This window comes from Balaenoptera acutorostrata, chromosome 1 (assembly GCF_949987535.1).
Source record: "Balaenoptera acutorostrata chromosome 1, mBalAcu1.1, whole genome shotgun sequence".
In the NCBI taxonomy this organism is placed as follows: Eukaryota; Metazoa; Chordata; class Mammalia; order Artiodactyla; family Balaenopteridae; genus Balaenoptera; species Balaenoptera acutorostrata.
The window spans coordinates 176,427,408-176,439,624 of NC_080064.1; the positions used below are offsets into that span (position 1 = coordinate 176,427,408).

Here is a 12,217-nt window from a genome sequence, read left to right on the forward strand (position 1 = left end):
AATTCTTAGGGCACCCATTTTGTAAATGATAGTAAGTGTTATGATAAGATAAACATTAAATAGCTCTTTTAGTGCCACCCATCTGTATTTTCATATTTTATATTACTTTTATTCTTATTTATATCAAGATGTACTTTTATTTCCTTTAAAACTTCTTACAGTTTTGTTTTGGTTTTTTTTCTCTTTTCACACTTAACTCGCCAGAAACCTTTGTATTTTTCTATTTTCTCCTTGATAAGCTCTCCTGGTTTTGCCATGGATTTCCATTTTTGTCAAAGGTATTTTTGTAAGGTTTTGAAAAATTAACTAGATTTTCTTCTACTTTTTTTTCTTTCTAATTTGATTTGTGGAATGGTTTTCCTTGTGTTCTTCATTTTGCTTCCTAATGGGCCATCTAGCTCACCTGACCTTGTGGACAGTACTATGTGACAGCATCATAATTGATGTTCAGAAAAATGACCTTGAGACACCAAAAAATATCACGTAATTTAAAATGTATTATTTTACTTATATACTACTTTTGGGTGGAGGATTTCTATTCCGCATAAGCAATAATCCTTGCCTCCAGGATCTGACCATCTCATGGATAATATGCACGTGAAAAGGTATAAAAGAATCTGGCACGTCTGTATATGATGAGAGTACCCGAAAAGATATGAGAACCAAGAAATCATTTTCTGCTAGGGTGGTTTGAGAAGTTTTCATGAAAGATTTGAATGGAATTTGAGTTGAACGTTGAGCCTTGGAAGTAATTTTAAGAAGAAAAGAGGGGCAAAGATAGATCATCCTCAGAGGGACGTCTGAAGGACACAGCAAAAACTGAATAAATCAAATTGGTGCATCAGGAAGTTCATATAAGGTAATCATTGTAATGTTGCTGGAAAAGTGGATGAGAGTCACATGGGGCAGGGATTTTGTGGGCTAGGTGAATATTTTATGTTTATTCCAGAGGCCATAGGAATCTATTGATTTTTTTAAAAGTTGATTTAACGACATGATCAAAGCCGTCATAGGAAGAGGAATATGATCGTGGTATGCAATGTGGATTAGAGGGGGACGGGACGGAGGCAAAATGCCCAGTTAGGCGATAACTACCATAGTTCAGGTGTGAGCTCACACAGGCCTCATTTAGGGGCCTGTCAGAAGGGCCTTGTTGCGAAGGATGAGGATATAATGTTCAAAGAAGAAGAGGAACTGGTTTGAAAAGGAAGGTGATTATTTTGTGTGTGTGTGATGCTGGGTCATCCCAGTAGAAGTTTCCAGCACTGGGTTAAAAGGGATGGGGCAGGGGAACTTGTGCTCATGCCTTGATACTAGAAAGTGAACAAATGATGACTTCGTATTGACTTTTGAGGAACAAAAAAAGGGAAGTAATGCTGTTCGGAAAACATTTTTTTTTTTCTCTTTCTAACTAGTTATTGTTCCACTCTTCCTGAGAAAGCAGAGGCTTGGGTTTCTTTTTACATAAGTATAAGGAGAGCCATGTAGAGTGGAAGGATCTGGTAGTCGAATACTAATTAACCCCTAGAAAATGACTAGCAACACTCTCTTGATGCAAAATAAATTTTCAGTGAAAATCGCAGTGAAAAATCATTCATCTAAAGTTCAGATTCTAAATCCTTTTATTCTCAGCCGTGACCCAGCCAGTTTGGTTCCTTTGACTTATCCTTGGTTTTCTGTGAGTGTAATAATACAGTAACACAATAATATCTCTGAGGAAGGTGATGGTGTGTGCTTCTGTTGATGCAATTAATATTACTCTTAATATTTCACCTATTATGTTAAAAAGTAGGTGCTTTTATTATTATAAATACCCTGAATTAGAATGCTAATTTAGTCAATTTTGATAGGATTATCTTAAGTTATAATGCACAGGCTTTTTTTTTTTTTTTTTGAAGCCATGCATACTTAACCAGTTCTCCGTAGTTAAGAGTGGTTAGGTATTACTTCCTGTTGAATTAGCAGTTGCTGAGTAGTTGAGTCTTTGTACAATCCTGCAATCCACTAATGTGATATTTTTTATTTATTTATTTATTTATTTATTTATTTATTTATTTATTTATTTATTTTTGGCTGTGCTGGGTCTTCGGTTCGTGCGAGGGCTTTCTCTAGTTGCGGCAAGTGGGGGCCACTCTTCATCGCGGTGCGGGGACCGCTCTTCATCGCGGTGCGCGGGCCTTTCACTATCGCGGCCCCTCCCGTCGCGGGGCACAGGCTCCAGACGCGCAGGCTCAGCAGCTGTGGCTCACGGGCCCAGTTGCTCCGTGGCATGTGGGATCTTCCCAGACCAGGGCTCGAACCCGTGTCTCCTGCATTAGCAGGCAGATTCTCAACCACTGCGCCACCAGGGAAGCCCTAATGTGATATTTAATGAGGAGACATCAGTCTGGAGAAAGGTAGTCAATATAAATCAGTGTTTACAAAGTGTGATTAACTCTGAAATATTTCATCAATGCTGTGGTCCCAGGCAGACTCTATGCTAATTACTAGAATCTGTGCATGTTTCAGGGGACTTGGATGGACCCTGGGTATTGCAAACATGGAGCAGCAAAATTGCAATTATGCTCGGACCGTCTCTGATGACAATTTATGCATTTGGTGTGATGACCTCCCCCTTCCCAAGAGGGCAATAAACAGAATGCATTTTCATTAAGATACTAATGCACTTAATCACAAGGGGAAAGGGTTAGGAAGTAACGAAAGACCTTCAAGCACTATGTGACAGAGCTGATAGGGGAGAGAGGCTTTATTTTAAAGGCAGCTTCTCTACAAAGCTGTAGGCAGCCCCAGAGCACTTCCCACACATAGTCTTTGGCACTAATTGAAAAATTGCAAGTTAAAGTTTGGATCTTCTGGCGACATCCTTATCACTTCAAATGTGTTGTTACTAACGTAAATGATGTAGACTGTAATATTAAAAATATAATTTCATAGCAGTTTATTTTGATTTATAGCACTTCCATGCAGCTTGAGTGTTTGGAATTCATTATGCAAGTAATTGAATAAACATGATGATGATGATGGTGATGATGGTGGTCATGATGGTTGTAATGAAGATGGTGATGATGATGGTTGTAATGAAGATAGTGATGATGGTGGTGATGGTGATGATGACGGTGGTGATGGTGATGATGGTGGTGATGATGGTGATCATCATCATCAGTAAACATTTTCCAAGAGTAAAATTGTATTGTAAGGCTCTGGTAAGTGATGAAGCGAGAACCATGTAACTTCAGTCCCTGCCCTCAAGGAGCTTACTGCGCAGTCCCAAATTAGCCTGCTGACCATTTTTCACGTTGAGATTTGTACTGTTCAGTGTCAGAGAGACAAAAAGTCTGATGCATCAGGGCATTAGTAACCAAAAGAAGTCCAGGATGGATGGTACTGTAATACGGTTTTGATGTTGGTGTTTTTATGGAAATAATCCGCTGGGAAATTTCTTTCGGATCCTCAAATTCTGGAAGACCGCTACTTTGTATGAGTGGATGAAGCATAATTTTAAAGGCTGATTTTAAGCTTAATCTTTTGAAGAGCTTCACCATATATCTTCTCATTATTTGATGCATCTTCAGCGGTTATAGCGAGCATCTGGCTTCATATTTGTGACATCCTCATGACTGCCGTTGACTTTTTTTTGAGGGAGGACGGCAGGAGTAGCAGAGTTGGTGTTGCCTTGGGGATGCTAGGGTTGCCTGGGTCTTGCAAATCTAACAGCTTCTTTTCTTAAACTCTGTGTTTTAGGTAATATAGAATATAGCTGCCCTGCCACGAATGAATGTGAAATCACAAAGCGCAGACGTAAATCCTGCCAGGCTTGCCGCTTCATGAAGTGTTTAAAAGTGGGCATGCTCAAAGAAGGTAAGGCTGTGTGCTAGTGCTCCTGTACTTTAGGCTGGGGGTGTGGGATGCACAGGGAATTACAAAAATATTAGAGAAACCAGGCAACTCTGGGGTCACAGTAAGTATCCTGAATCTGATAGCAGAATACTCCTCCTTTATACCCGGACTTGCTGATCTCTCGTGGCTAACTGCTTGACATCAACAGGAAGGGACAAGGTAGGACACATCTGATGTGTAGCTAAACCCACCAGGTATGCTTGGCAGTTCGGGTTCTTTTCATCTTTACAATTTGCAGAAGGCAAAGGATGAAGGGTAGCCAAGAGGCTACTGTCATTGTCTTTTTGCTTTCTTTACACTACTAGGTCTACAGAGAGATCACCCCATCTTTACTGAGGTATAACTGACAAATAAAAATTGTGTATTTTTAAGGTAGATGACCTGTATTTCATTAATATATATTGTGAAATAATTGCCACAATCAAGGTAATTAACACATCCATCACTTCATATGGGTACCGTTTTCTTTCTTTTTTAAAAATTCATCTTAGGTTTAAAGCACTCTTTATTCTTCTCTAGTCTTTTCTTTGGGACTTAAATTCTATTATAAAGAGTTTGTAACAATGGTATTAAAATTGTTGCTTTCAGTTGGGGATAACAACAACAGACACAAAATAATAACAATGAGCATGTATTCCGTGCTAAACGAGTTGCCTAAGTTCACACAGCAGATGAGGGCAGAGCCAGGAACTGAACCCAAATAGATTCTAGAATTCACTCAAGTCTCCCACCCAAATCAAAGTTCCTGAAATCTTTGTATATTTCAGTATGTCTAGTGAAACTAACATTTTAGCTTGGAGATGGAGAAAAATTGTTCTTCTCTGTGGGAGGCCTAGGTTTAGTTTTTGGTTTGTTTTTAATATATTTCTGTATATGTATGTGCTTTGTAGATGTGCATTTTATATACTGCATTTAGGTTTTACTGTTTCCTTCTCTTCAGAAAATTTGCCAGAGTTTAAAATAAATATGATAATTTTATACAGTAACAAAATGGAAATATGGTCATTGAAGTTTGAAAGAATATGAGGTAAATTAAATATTTAAATGTACTGTTTCTGTTGAGTCATAGACTGTACCTTGTTCCTGGGGTCAGCCTTATGAGTTTGTATAATTTGTTGTTACTGGAGATCACCTATTTTTTTATAGGCTATTTTTTTTTTTTTAGTAAATTTATTTATTTATTTATTTTTGGCTGCATTGGGTCTTCATTGCTGTGCGTGGGTTTTCTCTAGTCGCGGGGAGCCGGGGCCACTCCTCGCCGTGGTGCGCGGGCCTCTCATTGTGGTGGCTTCTCTTGTTGTGGAGCACAGGCCCTAGGCACATGGGCTTCAGTAGTTGTGGCGCACGGGCTTAGTTGCTCCGCGGCATGTGGGATCTTCCCGGACCAGGGCTGGAACCCGTGTTTCCTGAACTGGCAGGCGGATTCCTAACCACTGCACCACCAGGGTAGTCCCGAGATCACCTCTTTTTTAACTTCTGAATCCAAGTAGATCCAAGTATTTATTCCTCATGAATGAACCAGAGCTTCAATTAGGTATGGCATCACCAGATCTCATAATTTTTCCTGGCTTGTTCTTATTCCAAGATTTTAACTGTGAACAATGTCATAGGAAGATGAATGAATCAGATTATATTTGGGTACGTGGAATTCATGCTATTTTTCTCTTGTCCACTAAGAATTAACTCCTCCACTGACTAGGAACTAAGAAGATTCTCCCAAAGTCTTCTCATCCTCAAGTTGAAAAATAATTGTAAACAAGCGTGTAACTTTATCATTAAAGCCTTATGGAAAGAGGACCAAGATATTTTGCCAAGTATAAAAATAAAATAGAAAACAGATTGCCTGCAGCAACATGGATGGACCTAGAGATTATCATACTAAGTGAAGTAAGTCAGAGAGAGAAAGACAAAAATCATATGATATATCACTTATGTGTGGAATCTAATAAAATGACACAAATGAACTTATTTACAAAACAGAAACAGACTCACAGACACAGAAAACTAACCTGCGGTTACCAAAGGGGAAATTGAGGGGGGAGGGATAAATTAGGAGTTTGAGATTAACAGATACACACTACTATATATAAAATAGATAAACAACAAGGACCTACTCTATAGCACAGGGAACTATATTCAATATCTTGTAATAGCCTATAATAGAAAAGAATCTAAAAAAGATATATATATATGTGTGTGTGTGTATATATATATATATATATATATACATATATATATACATATATATGTATATATATATATACAACTGAATCACTTTGCTGTACACCTGAAACTAACACAACATTGTAAATCAACTTTAATTCAATAATTAAAAAAAGAAAACAAATTGCCTAGTAGGATGATTCAATTTACATATAAATATATTTTATATAAAATATGCTTATATTGCATTTATATTAAATTAAAAAAATTATACAAATTTGTACTGTAATAATTTATATTAATACACACACATTATGATGGTATATGCATGGAGAAACAGAAGGAAGGATAAAGATTGGTACCAGTGTTAACACTAGTGAAAGAAAGTCAGGGTAGGGAGTACTTTTCTTGTTTACTCTATAGCTTTTGGCACTGTTCGGATTTTTCCACAGTGAGCATGTTTTGCATTTATAATCCATTTCCTAAATATTTATTAAGTTCCTCTCACGTGCCAAGCACTATCCTAGGCTCCAGTGATGCCGCAGTGAAAACGACAGACGTGGTTCCTCTTGCTAGAAGAAAGCTTATGTGGAAGATACTAAAAGGATAACAATTTTAACAAAGGAAAACATATGAATAATAATCCAATGATAACTGCCCAACCCATATGACAAAGAGTTTTCCTCTGAGTTAGGACAGTGGTGATAGCTGACTTTCTTGTGGTGGAAACATTACCTTAGTAATTGCCTTAAACCCCATAGCAGAGTAGCAAACAAAACATATTTCAGAGTGTAACAAGTGATTGACAATCATATTTTTGGTCTTAATTATCTTTATATTGCCACTTAGTTGAGCTGTAGAGACTCAAACCAAACTTAACACTCATTCGAAAAGGCTTAATTTAGAGTTTGGACTTGAGGAATCGTTATTTTCCAAAAGCAAATCAATGTTTTAAAAATGTTATAAAAGTAATGTATCAATTAACACTTTGAATGGGTGTGTCCTAGATTTGGATTTTATTGTCAAAAACTAAAATACATGGAGATACGCCTCCATGTCCAGGGAAATAGGATTGTTTTGATCAGTTTGATTTTGCTGCTACAGTGTACTCACCTATTTGCCCTTCCAGGTTTAAGGAGGAAGTAGAAAACATATTTTCCCCTAAATAATTTTCCCCATTGTGTTTTCAAGCAGGAACAATCTTGAAGGGTGGTTAGAGTGACTGAAAAGGTGTGAACTGCGTTTAATTAAACATTGTTGGTGAAAGTAAATAGGACGGGTGCTTATCTATAATTCACACCTCTTCAGTTGCTGTTATCAAGCCTTTAGAGGGACTGTTTTCAAGGGAATTGCTGCTGTTGCTGATATACTCAAAAAATAATTTATTTTCCTTTACTTCCTCGTGCCCACTTTGGTGGAAAAATATCTCTAAGCCCCTTCCCCCAAATAGAAAGGAGATGATAGTTATGAGTAAATATGGAATACTCTTTTTCTTGTGTCCTTAAAAAAATACAGTGAAATATTGCATTACACCCTGCATATAAATGCACAGTTACGTTTGGCCATCTCCTTGGCTCAAGGCTTACCTTCTCAGCCTGGAGAGAATGATACTGTCTTAAATGTATCTTTATGGATGGAGAGGGGTTTCAGTCCCATGCAGTATGTCAGAGATCATGATGTTGTAAATCTATTCCAGTGTAAACCTGTTCAATTCGATTACCGGTCCGTAATAATATTTGTCTCTACAACCCCCGTGTCGGCCACAGCAGTCCATACAGGCTGATGGTACAGCAGGTCGGGAAATTGACAGACCAAATCTATTTAAACAGAAAACAACATGAGTTCCAGAATCTGAAATGAAATCAGATTTCAACAGCTTTGATGGGAATCTTCTTTCCTTTCACAGGTATTTTTATTCACCTAGCCATGTGCATCTTCGATAAAATGCTGCTTGAGGGAAATGAAGATGTTTTCATTAAAAAGGGCGTTTATAGAAAGATGAGACTTTTACTCTTTTAAAAATAATGTCTTGGTTTTACTGACTGGCATTTCTACTAAGGATGTGAGGTACAAAATGGAAGTGGTGGCTTAGCGGGTAAACAACTCCAGTTACATCACAGTGTGTGTTATTAAATTCCTATAAGACGTGGCTTCTCATTAGTCAGCACCAGGATCATATCCAGATGAGCGATGTTTGGTTTTAATATTAGAATTTTTGAATCAAAAAATTGTTACCAGTGGAAGCAAAGAAACAGTTGTGTGGGGAAAACAACAAAATGCAACAACATAAAACTGTGAGAAGTACAGTTAAAAAAAATGGTACTTTGTTCAAATCCAAGTGGTTGCACCATTCCGCATCCTGAAAAATCCCCTTCGCTTTTTCTGGGCTCTACTTTCTGCCAAGCCTCACGAATGATGGGCCAGCATTATTTTTTCGGCATGATACCATACTGTAAGTCAGAGAAAACCCATCTGTTACAAGAGACCTAGTCTCAACATTCCCTTCTCATTGTTTTCAGGTATTGTTTATGTGAAGGAAAAAACAAGAACTAATCAGCGTGCACCTATAAATCTGGTCAAGATTTATTTTTATTTTGATCTTTCTCCTTAGTTGTTTAAAGGCTATTGTAGGACATACCGGTTCTGTTTTCTGTCAGTGGCAAACAGATATTTTATGAAAGCAATAATTATTTTATTTATGTATAGAATTCACGGATCAAAAGATTGAAGAAAGGCTTTTTGCTCTTTATTGGCGTGATGGGTTTCACCTTGGCAACTCAAGTATTTTTCTTTGACTCTTGCACATGAGAGCAAGAGATGCACATTTGTGTGCAATATTATATTCCCCAGCCAGGCCAGCCTGCATGCCATAGTACAGATGAATCCAGGCAGCCTGGCGGACTGGTTTAGTTATTTCATGCCAAGAAATTGTGCTTTTCACTTCGCCTTTAAAAAGATGGTTACTTAACCTTTCTAATCATCACTTTCATCATTTGCAAAATGGTAGTGGCAATAATAGTATTTGCAAATAAAATGTTGTTGTGAATAGCCAATAAGATACTGCAGGTTAGGTGCTCAGCATACCATGTGACCCAGAGCAAGGACCAGATCAAGGTTAGCTATTGTTGCTGGAGACGGTAGGGGTCAAGCTTTAAGGTCAGGTGGAGCTAGATTCAAGCCCTGGCTCTGTCTCCTCCTGGACCTGGGGCAAGGTATATGACCTCTAGGACTCACTTGCTTCAACCTATTTATTTATAAATATGGAACTTAATCCTTTGTCTACCAAAGAAAATGGACAAATCACACACCTTTTCAAACGTGCAAGAAGAAATATAAGAATTCTACTAACCTCATAGGTACATTAAATTTTACTGAGGTGACATTGATATCAGACCATCGTGGAAAAAAAATCAGAGGAGAGAAATAAGTTTTAGCACACCTCCATAAATATTAAGTGAGCTTCTCCCATGTGTCTGGCAAAACATTGTGTTTTGGCTTTTAATTCTGATTTTCCACAACCTTGCATTGTGATTTTAAGCAAGTCCATTCAACTCTGCCTTCATTTCCGTATGTGCCGGAGAGCAGTTAGACTACTTTCTTTCTCATCTCTTCTATTCTAAAATTCTATAAGTTTTGTTAAAAATGATATAATGTCTCTAGAAACATAGTACCAATATATGACACAAAGATACTTATAATTATTACTGCTGCTGCTAACTGTATCCATAAGTTTGAAAATACAATAAGAACTATGATTCGATAGACATGGCGAGTGAATTGTGCTACTTTGTCAATTTTGTCTTAACTGAATAATTCTTTGGATGCTTTGCATCTTTCTAGAAAAGCAGGAGGTACATACCTCCTGGTCAGATATATTTGAAGTTTTGTTGTTAGATTTTTAAAATAAAAACATTGCCATAAGTGGGAAAGGACAAGAGCGAGTTTATATAATTTTAAGTGCCTTCTGAATACTTCCTTTGGGGGAAAATGAGTCATTAAAACAAACAAAACACATAACTATGTTATGTGTTTTGTCGATAACCGTATTTACCTTTCATACCTGATTTGACATCTTTAAAGTAAGTTTCTATTCCAGAGGTGCTCAATATTTTCCTCCACTTTTTAAAAGTCTAAAAAATAGAAGGGTGAAGATTCTAGGCTGGCAATTTACAAGATATGGTATAATCGTGAGTCTTCCTGTTCAGGGTAAAGTCAAAGCAGTGGTTGGGAATCAGCATTTGAAATGTTATTCAGTGTGGAAAGGCACAGGATATTACGGTTTTATTATCACCTTAATACTCACTGTGAGGAAAATAGTGGGACCCTGGGTGTCAGATTCTCATTAATCAGATGAAGAACTCCAGGTTCAGAGAGTTTTAGTAACTTACCCAAGGTCCCATTGCATATCAGTGGGAGTGAGATGAAAGTCAGGTATGTCATATTCTCAGGCTCCTCCTGTAGCTCTATCAAGCCATGTTGCAGGCTTGGCCCATAAAGGGGTCTTTCCTGCTCCAGCTGTGGGTCGATTGCCCACCATCTCAGTATAGCAGGCCAGTAGTGGCCCGAAATATTCATTTAAGGGTGGAGAAAATGGGAAACAGTGCTGGCACTCCCAGGAAGCAGCAGAACTTGTGGGCTTAACAAGGGGTTTGTGCCTAAGATACATGCATAAATGGCGTTCCTAAGGAAGGGGCTTTTCCTTAGGATTCTGAATGGGGAAACCAGACTTTTCACCTGGAGTTTAATGAGGCCACTGCAGATACAGATAATGGTGGGGATCGGCCCGGGAAAGGTCTTTACAGGATAACTGAGCAGCTAGAATATTGCGCATAGAGTGAGTTGGAGAAGGCATTGTGTATCAGGAGCTGTGGAGGTGAGAATGGCAAGGTTAAAGATACTGCATAGAGGGACTTGCCTGGTGGCACAGTGGTTAAGAATCTGCCTGCCAGTGCAGGGGACACAGGTTTGAGGCCTGGTCCGGGAAGGTCCCACATGCCATGGAACAACTAAGCCTGTGCACCACAACTACTGAGCCTGTGCTCTAGAGCCTGTGAGCCACAACTACTGAGCCCATGTGCCACAACTACTGAAGCCCAGGTGCCTAGAGCCTGTGCTCCACAACAAGAGAAGCCCCTGCTCACCGCAACTAGAGAAATCCCACACGCAGCAACGAAGACCCAACGCAGCCAAAAATAAAATTAATTAATTAATTAATTTAAAAAAAAGATACTGCATAGAACAATGCATTCAGGTCCGTTCATTTTGGTCAAGCTGAGTTAGTGTCTGTTTCTAGATAGGTCCCTGGGAAAGAAATTAACCTGAAAAAGTATGAAGATCTAGAATGATCTTTCATTTTCATTTCTTGGTTCTCTAGTACCTTAAAAGGCTCATGCCATCTATGCCCTGCTTAAATCTTTTGGCTTGCCAAATCATTTAAAATCCATCGAGCATTGCCAGTCTGTGTAGAAGGGAAGGCCCTCATCTTTTGCTCTCTCTCATCGATTAATAAGACCTACCTCATATTTAGGGAATCTTTGAGTGGAAAAAATGATAGGAGTATAGAGGATCCCTCCGCAGTAGAGGATTCTTTGTGCAGAGACCCTATTTATTCTGAGCTATCTTATCATAATCCATAGTGTACACTTCCTATTTCTACTTTTTAGTTTGGAGAAGGCATTGTGTGTGTGTGTGTGTGTGTACACATATATACATACATATGAGACAGAGCACAGATTATGCATTTATTCATTTAGCTGCCATTACATCTCTCCAATCAGTTGTCTTGAGCCCCCAGGTTATAAAGAAAAATTATCCCAGAACTGTTTTGCTGCAACTCCAGCTTGTGGAACTCTGAGAGTCTTCTGGGTTTACCCTATCAGCAGAAGCAGCAAAGAGCAACTTACTTATCTAATTACCCTTCTGTTTCATATCTTCCATTTTAATAAAATGTTCATTTAAAGGCTGTAGCATTTTTCCAGGTAGATTCTCTTTAAAAAATACAAAAACTACTCAGCCCATTTATTAACAAACAGATTTGTTTTTGCTTACTTAAAGAACCTGCTTAGTGCAATTTATCCTAGCAAAATATCTTTTGTAAAAACCTCTGAAGAAGACATTGCCAAGGTGAATTTTTTTTCCCCCAAGTCTAATATCATTA

At 38.2% G+C, this 12,217-nt stretch overlaps 1 protein-coding gene across 6 annotated transcripts in view; it reads left to right on the plus strand.

The window, feature by feature from the left end:
• Positions 1-12,217, plus strand: part of LOC102999060 (cyclin-Y-like protein 1) — a 785,789-nt gene that overhangs the window by 621,092 nt on the left and 152,480 nt on the right. For 5 of the 6 annotated variants that reach the window (XM_057541093.1, XM_057541087.1, XM_057541108.1 and 2 more), the window contains one exon: positions 3,742-3,858. The exons of the other annotated variant lie outside the window; for it this stretch is intronic. In XM_057541093.1, the coding sequence (XP_057397076.1) occupies positions 3,742-3,858 (117 nt within the window). The remainder of the gene's footprint in view (positions 1-3,741; positions 3,859-12,217) is intronic. 6 annotated transcript variants of the gene reach the window in all.